The following is a 15,549-nucleotide window of genomic DNA, read 5'->3' on the forward strand; positions in this document are numbered from 1 at the left end:
TCATACACAAATACATTTATTTTAAAAGCCATGATGTATCCAAATGTGACAGTACAAACAATCAAATGACAGGATCATCAGTAACCTGAGAAGAGGTCAACATTATGTCAGGTCAATATACAGTATATTATGGGCTTTTAATAATATTAAAATATTAGGTATTTGCTTATCTATAAATGAATGAAAACTTTAAAATTTTAAAAGACGGGGAAACACCCTTCAACTATATTGAGAGTGCGGATTTTGCAGAGGGCACCCTGCACCTTCCATGTTTGGAACACCACAAACACCAGTTGATCCAAAGAGAGCATAAACAAGTAAATAAATGGTGTGTGTATATATTCATACATGTATATACACACATATCATTCTTTAAAATCCCTTATTGAATAAGTACTAGCTCCAACATTCCACCCTTTGCAAGCTTGAGATCTATGTTTGTTGGTTTAAAACTGCAACATTTTCTACTTAACACAAAAACTTTGATCGTTAAGTTAAAGCTAACATGAAGCAGCAGAAACTAAACAAACAAGCCAGACAGCAGCTTTGGTAGCATCTACCCCAAAATTAGAGGCCAACTGGTGTCAGGTTTTTTTAAAGAACAATACAAATGCTGATAGTTGATATAAAAATCTAATTTCCAATAAATGTGCCAATATTTCATTTTCTTTCAACATTTAACGTTGATGTGTAGTTATTTATTTACTCGCTTGCACTCTTCTCGACACTCAAAATATAAAGGCTGCTTCCTCTGTCTCATCTTTAATTCTCATTTACTGGCTATTACAAATGATGATAGCATTAAGATCAGCAAATAGCTGATATTTGTTGATAACCCAAAATCCAACAAAGACTACATAAGACATGACCTCAGTGTCTACAATTGCAGCTCTTGTTCCATGCGTATTGAAAAAGGATTTCATAAATCACACATAGTGCCTTTTCTTCTTCAAAAACAAACAAACAAACAAAACATCAGGGAGGCTCATGGCAGCAAAAACCAGCACCTTTTGCCCTCCATGTAAATCAGTTTAAAAACAAACAAACATCCAACTCAAATAAGTTTAATCTGTGAGGCTAGCTCATCTTAAGTTCTTTTACATCCTCATCAGGACTGGAACAGTTTTTTAGCCATGTAAGATCTGGAGACTTGGTTCATTATGACCAAGGCACTGAGCACCAGGCAGAGTGCTGACAGGTACCAGATGTATTCTCTGACAGCTCCAGCGAACCACACAGAGCAGAGGCCCAGGAGCATGCTGGCACTGCCAAGCAGGTAGGTGATGAGTCCAGACGCCGCGTGGTAGCGCTTGAGTTTGGCGAGGGACCAGCCTTTGGCTAGAGAAGGATAACTGAGAGGCATCGCTGCCAAGGACTGCGCAATGACCACACACACTGTCAGCAGGCCCAACAGACCGTGCCACGAGGTGAAGTGGGGTTTACCACTCAGGTGTTTGTTATAAAAGATGGCAGCAAAGCCCAGGACTGCACAAGAAGCACAGAGGCCCTGCAGGAGCCGGTGAACACCACCTTTGGTTTTGTGTGAAAAACTTTTGATAGGAGAGCCCTCAGGTGAGAAGAGGAGTATAGCTTCTGTCATGAAGAAGGAAAACTGGAGGGAAAGGACATTACCTGAGTCGTTGGCAAATTTGATCAATTAAAGAATCTAAGAACATTTTAACTGTTTAAACTTACAGCTAGGGTCATCAAGAAAGGATGCCAAGAAAACCAACCTAAAACAAAACAGGAAATCAAATTAAATGCGATGCAATGACGGGCACTGCTGTAGAAATGTGTGATTACTTAAGGCACTCACTTGTACCGGGTCGAGAGAGAACTGAGATGAAGACAGCGAAGCCAAAGCAGATGAGGTGGGTCAACACAACAGACGCTGTTCTGGTAAAGCCATAAAGCCGAGGCTCTGATTCAGGCTCTTTCTTGTGAACCATGTCTTTAAAATTCACTCAATCGCCACAATGTGACCGACGTGAACTCGCCGTTAGTTGAATCAATGAGAAGCGGAAGTGACGATGGGCCAAAAGTCCTTGCGTTGTCTTCTTTTGCTGCTCCACTGTTTTATTTAACAACCCGGCACAAACAAAAGCCTACATTAGTAATTTATTAACATGTCCCTTGTCGTGACGTCAACACACGTCAAGCGTTGGTGTTTTCCGCCGGCGACGATAAGACTTCCGGCTAGGGTTTTCAAAACAAAGTACGTTGGAGCACTTCCACACAAACGTTCATCCGGAGACTCTGTAACATGTCAGCTGATTTACCTGAATCTGAAATCCCCACATTGTCAAATAATACAATAAAGATTTTCCTTATTAACATCTGGTCCGATTGTGTCAAATTTGACACGGTTCTTCTACTACTATTATTTCTTCTTCTGCTTCTTCTTTTTCTTTTATTTTAGCTGCTCCCTTTATGGGTCAGAGTCAGATTTATTGTCACATCAGAGATTAGCAAAAGTAAAAAGTGGGTGAAAAACTTTTTGTTTCAGAACAGATCAGCAGAAACACAGTGAGACACCACATTTTATATATGCTCAAATGCATTAGTAAAAGTGCATATGTCTGACATCAAAATAGCAATAAAAATAAAAGTAAATTAACAGGTCGTAATTTATTCAGCAACCTGACAACAGTCGGAAAATAGCTCTTTTGCATCCTGGTCGTGTGCCTGAGGATGCATTTATAGTGTTTCCACATGATGATGATCCACTGTTGTTGACTTTTCCTTCTCGCAGCTTCACATCAAGCACATGCCCAAACCAGCGCAGCCTTGCTTCACTAACTCAACCTGAGCTGGTCTCACCCATTTTGTAAGGGTCCCCTTTCATTCTTGCTGCCTGTCCATCTGTCACAGATCATCCCTGATACTCAACTTCATTATCTCTCTTATGCATTATTGTTTTAGAGGGTTGACCCCAGGTATTCACACTCATCCACTTTCACTGCCTCTGCTCTTTGCAGATGTTACACCTGCTTCCCTCTCTGTCACACACATGCATTCTGTCTCAAAATTCACACGCAGCGCATTCCCCCTAAATATTGACTGAATTAGCCTCTCAAACATGTATGTTACACAGTCCTGCACATAAACACATTTATCCTTATCCTGAATTAAATCATGTAAGTAAATAAGGTTATAACATACCAGATGGAGCATTAACCTTGGGTTCTGTAAATGATCTATTGATATAGGAGCATCTCCACAAGAGTTTTCATAACAATCGTTTCCTTGGCTTGTCTGATCTGAAAAATACAGACATAATATTTTTAGTCCACCAGCCCAAGATCTGAGCTTTGTCTGATTAACCTGTAGTAGTCTGTGCAAAGACTCAGAAATAACTCAAATCCAAATAAAACGGCAATCTTGTTACATGGTAAAGCTTTTATTCTGAAACCGAAATTCCCACAATTCCTTTCATTTTATTCTGACCAGCTTAACCGCCGGCTTCAGTTGCTAGCTGACGTGGACAGAGCATTGTAGTACAACCTCTCCTCAAAAGTGCTTGAATACTTGCACGCGATTGCTGTCAGGCCCTTTAACACGTGGTCAAGGTCCTTGAAAAGGTGTATTTATCTCTAACAAAGTGGTTTTGTAGTTGTCGGTTATTGAGAAAATTCTGCAAAATAAATTTCGGTGCCATTAGATGCATCCCTCATGCTATTTATTGCACAGTGGATAAGAAGTGTCATCTAAAGTACCTAAAGCATTTCCTCAGTTTATGTTATATGTCAGACTAATGGCACCAGTTCCACACCCAGCACTTACTGGTCAGCTGCCTATTAGTTGTTGTTCTTCAGTTACGCTCTAATAAGCTTGTGACTCTGCATGGCTTCCACACTTGCAGAGTCACAAAGAGCACAGAAAACAACAACATTGTCAGTCAGAGTATCTGTCTCCTCTCTCCGTCCTATACAATGCACACCACACAGGGTACTGCATGTCTTCACTGTTGCAGGCTTTAAAAATGAAGCTTCTTAAAAGGTAAGCATGAGCAGTAAAGTTGCTTTTGCTTTTAGATACTCACGTTGTTGGTTCTTTAAAGGAGCAAGTAGACCTGGCAGGAATTTAAAGGGTATGATAACAGAATTATTTCCATGGTTAAGAAAGACAATTCACAACATCAAATCAAGTCAAGAACACTGTAGACATGTCATTGTCAAAGTCTATAATCAAGACACACTTTCATGAATGGAAATACACAAGGCTTACAACAAAAAACAATGGTTACACTCAGAAGCAGGAAGTTTAGATTATACTGTGTTGGAGAACATCGAAAAGAGGCTGCACAGTTTTGGAAATAAATCTTTGGACAGATGAAACCAAGATTAACTTGTGTCGGATTGATGGGAAGAGAAAAGTGTGGAGGATGAGAGAAACGGCTCATACTACGTCATCTATCAGACATGGAGACAATATTATGACATGAGCATGTACGGCTGCCAGTGGACCCAGGTCAGCAGTGTTTCTTGAAGATACGACTACTTATAGAACTAGTAGGATGAACTTTGAAGTTCACAGGGCTATACTCTCTGCCCAAATTCAACCAAATGCTGCAAAACTGATCAGACTATACTTCACAGTACAAATGGATAATAGCTCAAAGCATACTGAAAAAGCAACCCAAACGTTTCTGGGTGCAAAGAAATTAAATATTCTTCAATGGTCAAGTCAGTCACCTGACCTTAGTTCAATAGAGCATGTTTTCAGTTAACTGAAGAGAAAAGTAAATGAAAGAGACTGGAAAAAAGCAAAAGACCCATTCTTTTTCTTCTTTTTTTTTTTTTTTGCCTGTCCCGTTTGGATCTTTAGCCAATAGAATTGTTGTCTGAAGGCCAAAAAAGATGCCTAGCGAATTTACTTTACCAAGTGCATCATCATGGCCTTGCCACATCAGTCCATTTGATTGACCTTTATTATAATTATATATTTGTTTTATTTTATTTTCAGTTGTTACAGACGGGACAGAGATGACTGGGGGATAGGACAGGGAGAAAGAAAGAATGAAAGAGAGGGAGAGAAAGACAAACTGGGAAGAATAGATAGTGAGAAAGGAGGGAAGAAAGAAAGAAAGAAAAACACCTGGATCACCTGTTGAGAGAAGAAAAAAACAAAAAAACAAACAAACAAAAAAGACCAACATAATAAATATAACACTATCACAATAAACTAGCTAACAGTAGATACTAAATATTAAATGTTATTGTGCAGCACGCAAGATCAACAGCGCACAATGTGCTTTGAGGTAGCAGCCAAGAAAGGTGTAGTTTGTGTCTGTGAACACCCGTGTGTGTACCTGTGTGCATACCTGTGTGGATCAGCACGCTTGTATTCAAAAGGTTTCTCCATGTAACGATCTGCTAGGGAGTGTGGGGGGCCATAGCCTCGTCCCCCAGGGCATGAAGCAGGTATGGAGGAGATCCAGGCCCCAGACATCCAGAGGGCCCAGAGTACGAAGACCCAAGGAGGACCACTAAAGGGGCAACCGTGCCACCCTCCTGGGAAGAGCTGAGGAGAGCCCCAGATGAGGGGTCACCCAGCAGCCACGGAGCCGAGGCCAGAGGGGGTTGCAGCGACGTGGCTCTTTTTTTGCAGAGCCCAAAAGACCCATTCTAGTGACAGATTTCCATGACTACGTTGTACATGTACAATAACAATAAAGGGCTATTCTATTCTTCTATTCTATTTCTTCATTAAGCCATACATTCCCTTCCTTTTTTATCTGTTCTGATGTTCCAGAGCTGTGGACCTTTAACTGTGAAAACGCTGTTTTCTGTTTGGCTGGTTTTTAGTCGTTACTAACTGTAGAGAAATTATCTCATGCCCTCTTGTAGCTTCAGATGTGCCTTACTCCCACTTGTGAGAAACAGAGAGTGAGCGTGTGGGACATGAATAAATCATGTTATGGTATTCTAACATGCATTTCTGGCCTGGGAGAATCTGCCATATTGGAGCCTGGAAGGTTTTTTTTTTCTCTCTGACTGATTTGCCAGTTCAAGTGTCCCCAAATCAAAAATGAATCATTCTGTTCATTTCAAACAAGTATCCGTTTAAGCATATCTACTGTTTTATTATGGACTAAAAGATTATCATTAAGAATTAATTTTGTTATTCGGAATTAAACAGTTAAATTATTATTATTTTTTTAAATGATCGCTACTCTTTCTGATACAGCAACGTTTATTAAATACTGGGCTTTGTTGTCAAAGGAATTTCCCAAATGAAATGCGTCATTCAGCAACAACACAGAGATGAAAAAATAATAATAAATTTATTTAGTAACCGTTTATATTTAATTTACGATCTTTTTTTAATTTGTTTTAACATCCTGCCAAAGCTATCATCAGTATCATCAAGAACAGCTCCCACTTACAACTCCATCTAACAGTCGAGTGTCTGATGAGAACAGAGGGGATTCCTCTTAGTGTAGCTTAATACTCATATGGGATTATACGGTAATCCCACACCCACAATGTGCATGCGCAAACAGAAGTGCGTGCGTCGGACGAGGGACGGGTCGCTGTTAATTCAACGAGAAGCTGCGAACGCTCTTCAGATTCCCTGTAGAATGAGTGTGGGTGATAAAGTAAGCGAGGTAAGGTCATCTTCAACACTTTGTCTTTCAAAAAATACGGATTTTTGCTCGGGTGTGACTGTCAACTTGAGTTTGTCGTCCCGTCTCAGACTGCGAGATTAACTCCGTTACACGCAGAGCTGCATTAAGCAAATCAGATGACCAATGAAACAATAAGATGTCGTGAAGACTTAAGCATACATGAGTTCGACTGGTAAACAAACCGATAAGACCCCCCATAATAAATAAATTGCATGGATACTTATGGACGGTTACAATGGGCTCTTGTTGCCCTGTGTGAATAATTGCACCGTGTGGTGACCCACTTGGCAGACAGACTCCCGGGTATTCATATTCACGGCACAAAGCAGCTCCACAAGGACACTAATTTAAAGAGATCCAGATGAACCTGTGAGCATGTACACTTATTCTTCCTAGTGGTATTTGACTTTATTATCATCATTATTATTATTATTATCAGTTTCTGCAGCTCAGAGATCAACACTGGCAAGCAGTGTGCACATGCTGTCTGTCTCAGCTGAATGATGTATTCAGGTTCTTCAAAGTAAACTGACAATTATCAACAAAAAGTATGAGCCATGTGGTTGTTACTGAAGTTGCCAGTTGTTTCTGACATAGCTCTGTGCTTTCTGCATGCAACAATTGCTATTTTTCCACTTTTAGTGTCAATGTTTTGTCTTAAATATGCAGTTTGGCCTCACAGTCCTACTGTCAAACAACACGAGTTGTCCCAGGATTGTACAGGATCATACTTGTCGTCTTGTCCCACATTTTAATATAATCTTATCCTGGCATCAGATAACAAAGACTAATCTTTTGGTTTATTTTTTTTATTCGTAAAACCCATACAGTGCACATGCTGAACGCATGTTTATGTTAAACGTATCCATTAACATTTTTGTTTTACCTGTCTTGCAGCTCCTGGGGACTTAGAGGCCATTATCACAGTGGACTCAATCAAATCTTGACCCAGTGCCTTTTTTTTTGCCTCACACGCTATAAATTTGCAAAGCATGCAAAGGTGCATCTATTTTCATCTTGAAAGGCAACATGCACCCACAATAGCTCATGGACAGCAAGTGCTTGGCTGACATATTGGCATCTGCGTCTCTGCATCGAGGTCAGGATGTCTAAATGTGAGCTGATAGAGCTGCAGGATCTCAGTGTAAATGATCCCATCGAGCTGGCCGCTCCAGCTGTCCACGTAGCCCCGTCGACTGCAAACCTGGGTCATCCCAGCCACTACTGTGTCGTCCGTCTGGTTGGAGATAACGTCAGCATTGAGGCCTCTGGTCATCACACAGGAGAGACTGGTGTGGGTCATGATTTCCAGCCATACAGTCATGCACATCTCACCTGGTGTGACCTGTGTGGTGAATTCATCTGGGGGCTTTATAAGCAGAGTTTACGCTGCACCAGTAAGTACTTCCACAAAAGATTTGTTTACAGGATAATCCTGGTTATAATCTCTATTTCTCTCACCGTCAACAGTTCCCATGAAACAAACAAAACAAACAAGTAAATCCTGATAATGCAGATCTTCTTCTTTCACATCACAGACCTCCATCATCCCCTAAACACAACTCTAGCTGACAGCCTGACTATAAAATCAGTCAGTCCCTCCAAGCGTCCACATCCAAAGCACAAAACATTTTCCGACAAATGCACTGCTGATTCCTAGTAGAGTAAAGTTTGCTGAAAACTGTAGTCTTTTGAAGTTTCTTGCTATACACTCAGATGAAAACATCACACAGTTGCTGCAGATTTGTCCATGATCCAAAGCTTCTATTGCTCCACTTTCCAAAAGTGCAAAGGTTAGGTTGAGATAGATAGATAGATAGATAGATAGATAGATAGATAGATAGATAGATAGATAGATAGATAGATAGATAGATAGATAGATAGATAGATAGATAGATAGATAGATAGATAGATAGATATTTTATTGATCCCACAGGGGAAACTGTTGTGTTACAGCAGTAGGAAAAAGAATAAAAATAATCAAGTCTACAATAAAACACAAATAAACAACAAAATTAAAGTAAAAAAAAACCCACCACAGGTGTCTAGTAAAGGGTTTATACTATGAGATGTATTTATACAGCACTGATAAAAACAAAACAAAACAAAGAAAAGTAAAAAATGAAGTTATTCTTACTTTGACTGTGTTTTAAATGACATTGTGTGAGAGTATAGTGCAAATTGCAATTAATAAATAATATTTACACTATGAATCTAAGAAAAAGAAAAACAACTGCAGAATGAAGAGTTATAATACACCTTTATAGAGAACATTGGGAATGGTCTCCTGATGCCTTCTTCATGCCATCAGAGTTGATTTAGTCTGAGGTAGAAGTGCCTCTGCTGCCTCTGAGGTGTGGAGTGGAGCAGGTGAGATGTTCTGTCCATGATGGAGAGCAGTTTGTTCAGTGACCTCCTGTCCTCCACTGACTCAAAAGAAAAAAATCTAATTCTGAAAATCCCAGTAGATCAGCGATGCCTGAAAGATTCAAACCAGCCCATCTGGCACCCACAACCACACCTTCAAGGTCACTTAAATCACCTTTCTCGTGATTGGCTGATTAGATATTTTTGTGAACGAGTGGTTGATAATTTTATATAATAAACTGGCCAGTCACTGTATATAAAAGTTATATATTAGATATTTGTTTTTAAAGATTCAAATCTTCCTAATGAACAAGTAAACTTCCCATCGCCCCATCTGCCGGGGAGATTAGAAGTAGAGAGTCGAGCAACAGAATCACAAATTCACTTTGTTCTTTTGTGAAAGTATTTGAACATTGGAAATAGAAACAGCGTTATTCTTTGATTAATTATGTAGTATCCAAATTCAAATTCAAATTTTATTTGTCACGTACACAGTCATACACAGTACGATATGTAGTGAAATGCTTGGACAACTGCTCGTGACCTAAAGAAAACAAAAAAGGAAAGGCTATGAATAAGAAAGGAAATAAATATGAAAAATTAAAAAGGGTAAATTTAACTAGGAAGGAATAAAATATAAATTAAGGTTAAAAATGAAATAACTATACAACACAAATTAGAATGAAGGGTAAATTTAACTGGGAAAGAATAAGATAAAATATATAAATTAAAGTTGAAAATAAAATAACTGTACAACAAAATACACAATATAGAACTATATAAGAATGTATGAAGAAATATAAATTAATAAATATAAATAAATATACACACAATAACAGCAGCTGTACAAGTATTAACTGGAAATGAAGAATATAATGTCCAGTGTTGTGCAATCCACATTATGTCTTGTGCAGTGCAAATATGCTTAAAGTGATTTAAGTGATGAAGTGAAAACAATGTCCAGAATGTCCAGTGTGTGTGTAAGAACTATATGTGTGGGTCAGTACTGTGTGGTGGTGTGATTGAGAGAGCTCGGAGCGGATGGTGCGCTCAGCTGACCGCACAACCCTCTGTAGAGCTTGTCTGTCCTGCATGGTGCTGTTCCCAAACCAGGTTAAGATGTTTCCCGTCAGGATGCTCTCTATGGTGCAGGAGTAAAAGTTCCTGAGCACCTTGGAGGGCAGTTGGAAGTCTCTCAAGCGTCTGAGGTGGTAGAGACGCTGACGGGCCTTTTTCACCACGGTGTTGATGTGACAGGACCATGACAGGTCCTGCGTGATGTGAACTCTGAGGTATTTGAAGCTGTCCACTCTCTCCACTGGGCACTCGTTGATGACAGGGGTCTGGTAGTTCCTCTCCTGCTTAGTGCTGAAGTCCACTATCAGCTCCTTTGTCTTACTGACGTTTAGAAGGAGGTTGTTCCTCTGGCACCAGTTCTCCAGATTCCTAATCTCCTTCAGGTAGGCCGTCTCGTTGTTATCAGAGATCAGGCCCACCACGACGGTGTCGTCAGCAAACTTGATGATGGTGGTGGAGCTGGTAGTGGCTACACTACCAGCTCTACCACATCCAGTGAGTAGTTTAGGGTTATTACATTAACTAGTGGAAATATTTAATCATTGCCCTTTGAAGAAGGTGCTGAAATTGAGATAAAGCAAATTTTAAATAAATAACTAAAAATATTGTGAAACTAAAGCGAGAACATCAGAGGGCAAACACAAGAAACAGACAACCCATATCCACACATATGGCCAATTTGGAATCATCAGTGGCCTTATCATCCATGTTTTTGGACTGTGGGAGGAAGCCAAAGCACAAGGAGGAAACTCATGCAGGCACAGGGAGAAAATGGCTACACAGGAAGCCTCCAGCCATTCATGAGGTTCAAACTGAGGACATGTGATGTATTCTTCACTTTCTGCATCACATGATTTATAGTATGTAGGATTCATATGTTAGTTTTTCCATTCATTAGGAATTTTATCACACATTTTTTCCTAATCTGAAGGAAGCTCTGGAAAGCATCACATTTTGACTTCCTGTGTGCTACATGTAGAGCCAGGGAGCGTCTTTTTTTTTTTTTTTTGCCTTCCTGCTGCATGCAGCAGCGCGCTATGAAGCAATTCGACACAGCCAGGTTTTTAGGAAGGGAAAACAATTACGACTAGAAACAACATGAGAAGAAGCTACACCGCAAGTCTTGACATATATCACCTTTAGTGATTTATCGCTCTCTTTTCGTCTCACTCTCATAGACTGCAGCTACACTTGTCACTACCGGTGCCGACCGTCCATCCAGCTGGACTGCATGACACATGGAAGTTTGTTAGCAGAGCCTGCAGCTTTATCTGATGACTGCATCGAGACAGACACAAATGTGGTAAGGAAAACAAGAACACTATAATAGCAGTGTATTTGTGTAGACAGCAGTTTTCATTTGTATTTTTTCTATTTTCGTAGCTACAGAAAAATTTCAGTTGCTTGTTATTTATTTGTACAACTAGGATTTTTTTTATTTTTGCACAAAAATAAAGTGCACTTAACTCTTCCTACATTCATATGGAGTAGGTGGGTAGGTCAAATGGAGGGAAGCTGCCCACTACTCTCGTCTCTGGTTCCCCACAGGAATACTTGGGAGTATAGATTTTAGATTATTTTGGAATTTTTCTTCTCAGTTCACTTCTTTTGGCTGCCTGGTCTCATTTATGATTGTGCACCAACCAGACACAGTCAGATCCTTTATTATATTTTGTAAATAGTAACTTTATAACTGATAATAATATCCTTTTTTCAGTACACCTTTTACTGGGAAAACAATCAGAACAATTTAGGGGCCTTGTTGTAGAAGGATGAAAGTGCATTTACAAGGCTTTGGAAGTTCTAATGCCTACATGTTTGGATGTGTTAGGCTCCCGGGAAAGCTGCAGCAAAGTATTGAATTCAACAAAAATAAAGCCATTGGTGTGGTTGTTATAAGTGCATTTACAAATATAGAAACATAAACATAGAAAACATTAAAATAATGCCGAGGTTTAGATTTTTCTCCACTAAAATCCTCTGAAGTATAGATGAGCAATAACATGAGGGGAAAATTGTCACTTAAGATAATTTAAGCAGATCCCACTGGGAGTAGGTTTCCCCCTCCAGATGTCATTATTGCGTTTTTACTGTCAGTGAGGAGCAAATGGTAATGGTGATGCTAGAAGAGCGACTCATCCTTTACTCAGGAAGCCAGCAGCTGGGAGATGAACCTGCATTTCACTGTGTGTTCATCTTTCTTTCACAGTAATGTACTGGTGAGGCTGTGGCATAGTTTATCAGGCTATTTTTTTTTTGGTCAACTGTTTTAAGTAAATATTTCTTTATTGTTTTTTTCTGGCTACATAAAAAGAGCTTGTATTGAGCTGACTTTTTTTTCATGCATTTGTTTTATTTCACCTTCCCTTTTTAAAGCCTAGTTGTGAAGGCAAGCTTTCTGCTCACTGTATCGTGGCTTATTTGTTGTTCTTTCCATTTTCTTTTCAGGATGAACAGATCGAGTTGGGTAAACAGGAGTTAAGTGTTAGTGAGATTCAACAGAAGGTGAAGGAATACAATGCTCAGATCAGCAACAATCTCTACATGGTGGATGTGAGGAACTGAAAAAAACAGTTTCATTGAGATTCAGTTAAGCAAAAAATGTGCATTTTCATATAAATACATAGAGTTGTGGTCAGAGGTTTGCATACAATCATTATGATTGTATGTAAACAGAAACCACTTTGTTGCTATATGTCTGTGAAGGTTCTCAGTCATCCAGGTCGTCGTTGTCTAAGGAGCTTGGAAAGAAAAGTGTCTGGACTTGCTTTGTTGCCAGTCGCTTTCTTTCCAAGCTCCTTAGATTTTCTCTGATCCACACAGGGTTAAAAGTATACATACAAACTATAATATATAGAAACACCGACAACTAAAAACTTCTCATTAGTAATCATGATTGACTACAATGGGTATAAAAAGCAAAACGCATAAAAATAATTTGTTTTAAAAGCACTCATTGGATTGACCAATAATCAGAACAATGGAAAAGTCCAAGGAACTCAGTGAAGATCCAAGAAGGACAATCCTAGAGTTACACAAGTTGGCGTCATTAGAGCCATTTCCAAACAACTGGCGCTTCCAAGATCATAGGTTTAAACAGATGTACAAATGGACAACTTGTTCAGATGTGTCACCACTTTTGAAGGGGTTCAAACCATGAAAGAGGCCCCTGTTCCAAAATCAACACCTTCAAGCTCAACTAAAATTTGCAACTGCTCACGTGGACAAGTTTGATCGTCAGCCAAGAAAAGATTGAGCTATTTAGCCACAATGACAAGAGGTATGTTTGGAGGAGTAAAGCTGAGGCTTTCAAACCTAAGAACACCATTCCAGCTGTCAAGCATGGTGGTGGTAGCATCGTGCTCTTGGGCTGTTTTGCTGTCAGTGGTACTGGTACATTGCACAAAGTGGATGAAATGATGAATAAGCAGCACTATCTCCAAATTCTTCAACTTCGCCCTAAATCAACAGCTAGGATACAACCAGATAGTTCAACAGGAAAATGATCCCAAACAAACATCAAAACTGGTTTTGGAATGGAGCAAAGAAAAAGCAGGCTAACATTAAGCTTCTGGAATGGCCTTCCCAAAGCCTCAACCTCAACCATACTAAGAATTTGTGATCTACCATTAAAAGCACCATGCCAGGAAACTAATCAATTTAAATGAACTCTACCAGTTCTGCCAAGAAGAGCAGTCGAATACCCAGCTAGAGTTATGTCAGAACCTTCACAACATGCAAAGGGATATTTAACCAAATATTTGTGGGGTGTATGTATGTATATATGTGACCCTGTGTGGGTTAAAGAAAAACCAAATTAAATTTAAACTTGTGCACACAATTCTTGTTTTTTTAGTCATAAATGTCTGACTACAACCACATCTCAGCATAGTTATGTAGATGTGTGAACATATTTCTATTCATAATATTTGTTGATAATGTATTAAACCTTTTAATTCCCATTTATATGCTATAAATCTGTCCACCCTTCAGAATAAAGATGGGTCCTACACTGGTTTCATCAAGGTCCACTTTCAGTTAGTTCGTCCCATTTCCCTCCCTCCTCCCCGTCAGAGTTTGAGCTTGATGCAGGAAGATGATTATCAGGGAAGACGGATGAAGCGGCGGACATCATTCTACCTCCCCAAAGATGCTGCAAAGCACCTACATATAAGCTCTGAAACACGGGTACGAGAAGTCATCGAAGCACTGCTCAATAAGTTCACCGTTGTGGACAACCCGGCAAAGTTTGCCTTGTTTGAACGCACAGAGAGACAAGGTCAAGGTAGGATTCCTAATATTGCGTTGTTCTTACAAACTAAAATAGAACCAATTGTTGAATCGTGAAATTCTGCTTCTCTTTCCTCTAGTGTACATGCGTAAACTGTCTGATGATGAGCGTCCCCTATACCTGCGCTTGTGCGCTGGCCCCAGTGAAACAGTCTTAAGCTTGGTTCTGAAAGAGAACGAGACAGGGGATGTAAATGTAAGTTTCCATTTTGTTCTGAGAAAGATAAACTTGTCAATATATGGGGCTTAGATGGTGAATTGCTCTCTTTCACAGTGGCATGCATTTAGCTTTCCTGAATTGTGCAACTTCCTGCGAATCCTTCAGCGGGAGGAAGAAGCACACGTAAGAGAGATCGTGAAGCGCTACGCTCTTGCTAGAGACATGATGAAGCAAGCCATGGCCCCGATGACTACACCGGGTTGACACCGAGACACTCAGCTTCACACTGGAATAATTAGAAGACATTCTTTCATGAAAAGTGTCGATAAGAAATTTTATGTCATGGTAAAGGGGAATGAAATAGCTCAGGTGATGATGTTGTATGGATTAGAGATTGGTAATAAAGCAGGGAGTTTGCTGTAATATTTAATGTGAATTACTTAAAGGTTCAGTTCAGGGTGATTTTGATCTAGTACAGCTATGAACTGGACTGACTCAAAACATATGAAATTGTTGTGGACTAATTGATCACACTTCTTTCTTTAAACATCATGCTGCTTGATTAGATTATTTAAAGTGACATATCTTAGTTTATCTGGTTTATCATCTTATACTCAGTTTTATTCATGTTGCGACGATGTTTTTTAAAATTGTGGCACTTTAATCAGCCTCTGAAAATGAGTTGGGTAAGCTGAAATGTGTGGATGTTCAGATGATCTAATAAAATGTGAAAAATGGCTGTTTAATATGAAACTTTTGATTATTTCTAACAGCGTGCCCGACTAGAAGGCCCATTGTGGGGGACCACAGTAGTTTCCACATGAATATTACACTCATATGTGATTGTAGAACATCTCATTCAAATGTAGGTATTAATATGCTGATATGTCAGCCTTGATTCTTCTAGAAGGGCTTTTGACAAAGTCTTTTGAATGTGGCTGAGATTAGGCGTCTACACAACAAACACACTCATGTGGGCCCACAGTGGGTAGGCGTGGGGCTGTGTGGACAGGGCAAACCCACC

General features: G+C 39.6%; 2 protein-coding genes across 2 annotated transcripts; one reads left to right on the forward strand and one right to left on the reverse strand.

Annotated features, from left to right (window-relative positions):
• Position 1: 1 nt before the first annotated feature.
• On the reverse strand, positions 2 to 2,166 carry cyb561d2 (cytochrome b561 family, member D2). The gene is made up of 3 exons (XM_085274194.1): positions 1,817 to 2,166; positions 1,696 to 1,733; positions 2 to 1,612 (listed from the first exon to the last, which is right to left on the reverse strand). The coding sequence occupies exons 1-3, from the start codon at positions 1,947 to 1,949 to the stop codon at positions 1,109 to 1,111; spliced, it is 675 nt and encodes a 224-aa protein (XP_085130320.1). The 5' UTR covers positions 1,950 to 2,166; the 3' UTR covers positions 2 to 1,108.
• A 4,316-nt stretch (positions 2,167 to 6,482) lies between these two features.
• On the forward strand, positions 6,483 to 15,264 carry rassf1 (Ras association domain family member 1). The gene is made up of 7 exons (XM_085274195.1): positions 6,483 to 6,610; positions 7,529 to 8,028; positions 11,254 to 11,378; positions 12,524 to 12,628; positions 14,069 to 14,360; positions 14,446 to 14,561; positions 14,640 to 15,264. The coding sequence occupies exons 2-7, from the start codon at positions 7,737 to 7,739 to the stop codon at positions 14,787 to 14,789; spliced, it is 1,080 nt and encodes a 359-aa protein (XP_085130321.1). The 5' UTR covers positions 6,483 to 6,610; positions 7,529 to 7,736; the 3' UTR covers positions 14,790 to 15,264.
• The last annotated feature ends 285 nt before the right edge of the window (positions 15,265 to 15,549 follow it).

This window comes from Mchenga conophoros, linkage group LG5, assembly GCF_057382185.1.
Source record: "Mchenga conophoros isolate Kocher_MC1m ecotype Shallow Benthic linkage group LG5, M_conophoros_male_GT1.1, whole genome shotgun sequence".
Lineage (NCBI taxonomy): Eukaryota > Metazoa > Chordata > Actinopteri > Cichliformes > Cichlidae > Mchenga > Mchenga conophoros.

Coding starts and splice junctions, on each gene's coding strand:
- cyb561d2 (XM_085274194.1), bottom strand. CDS start 1,949: ATGGTTCACAAGAAAGAGCCTGAATCAGAGCCTCGGCTTTATGGCTTT. Junction 1,734..1,816: donor TCTCTCTCGACCCGGTACAA/GTGAGTGCCTTA, acceptor GTTTTGTTTTAG/GTTGGTTTTCTTGGCATCCT. Junction 1,613..1,695: donor CTTTCTTGATGACCCTAGCT/GTAAGTTTAAAC, acceptor CTTTCCCTCCAG/TTTTCCTTCTTCATGACAGA.
- rassf1 (XM_085274195.1), top strand. CDS start 7,737: ATGTCTAAATGTGAGCTGATAGAGCTGCAGGATCTCAGTGTAAATGAT. Junction 8,029..11,253: donor GCAGAGTTTACGCTGCACCA/GTAAGTACTTCC, acceptor TCACTCTCATAG/ACTGCAGCTACACTTGTCAC. Junction 12,629..14,068: donor ACAATCTCTACATGGTGGAT/GTGAGGAACTGA, acceptor TCCACCCTTCAG/AATAAAGATGGGTCCTACAC.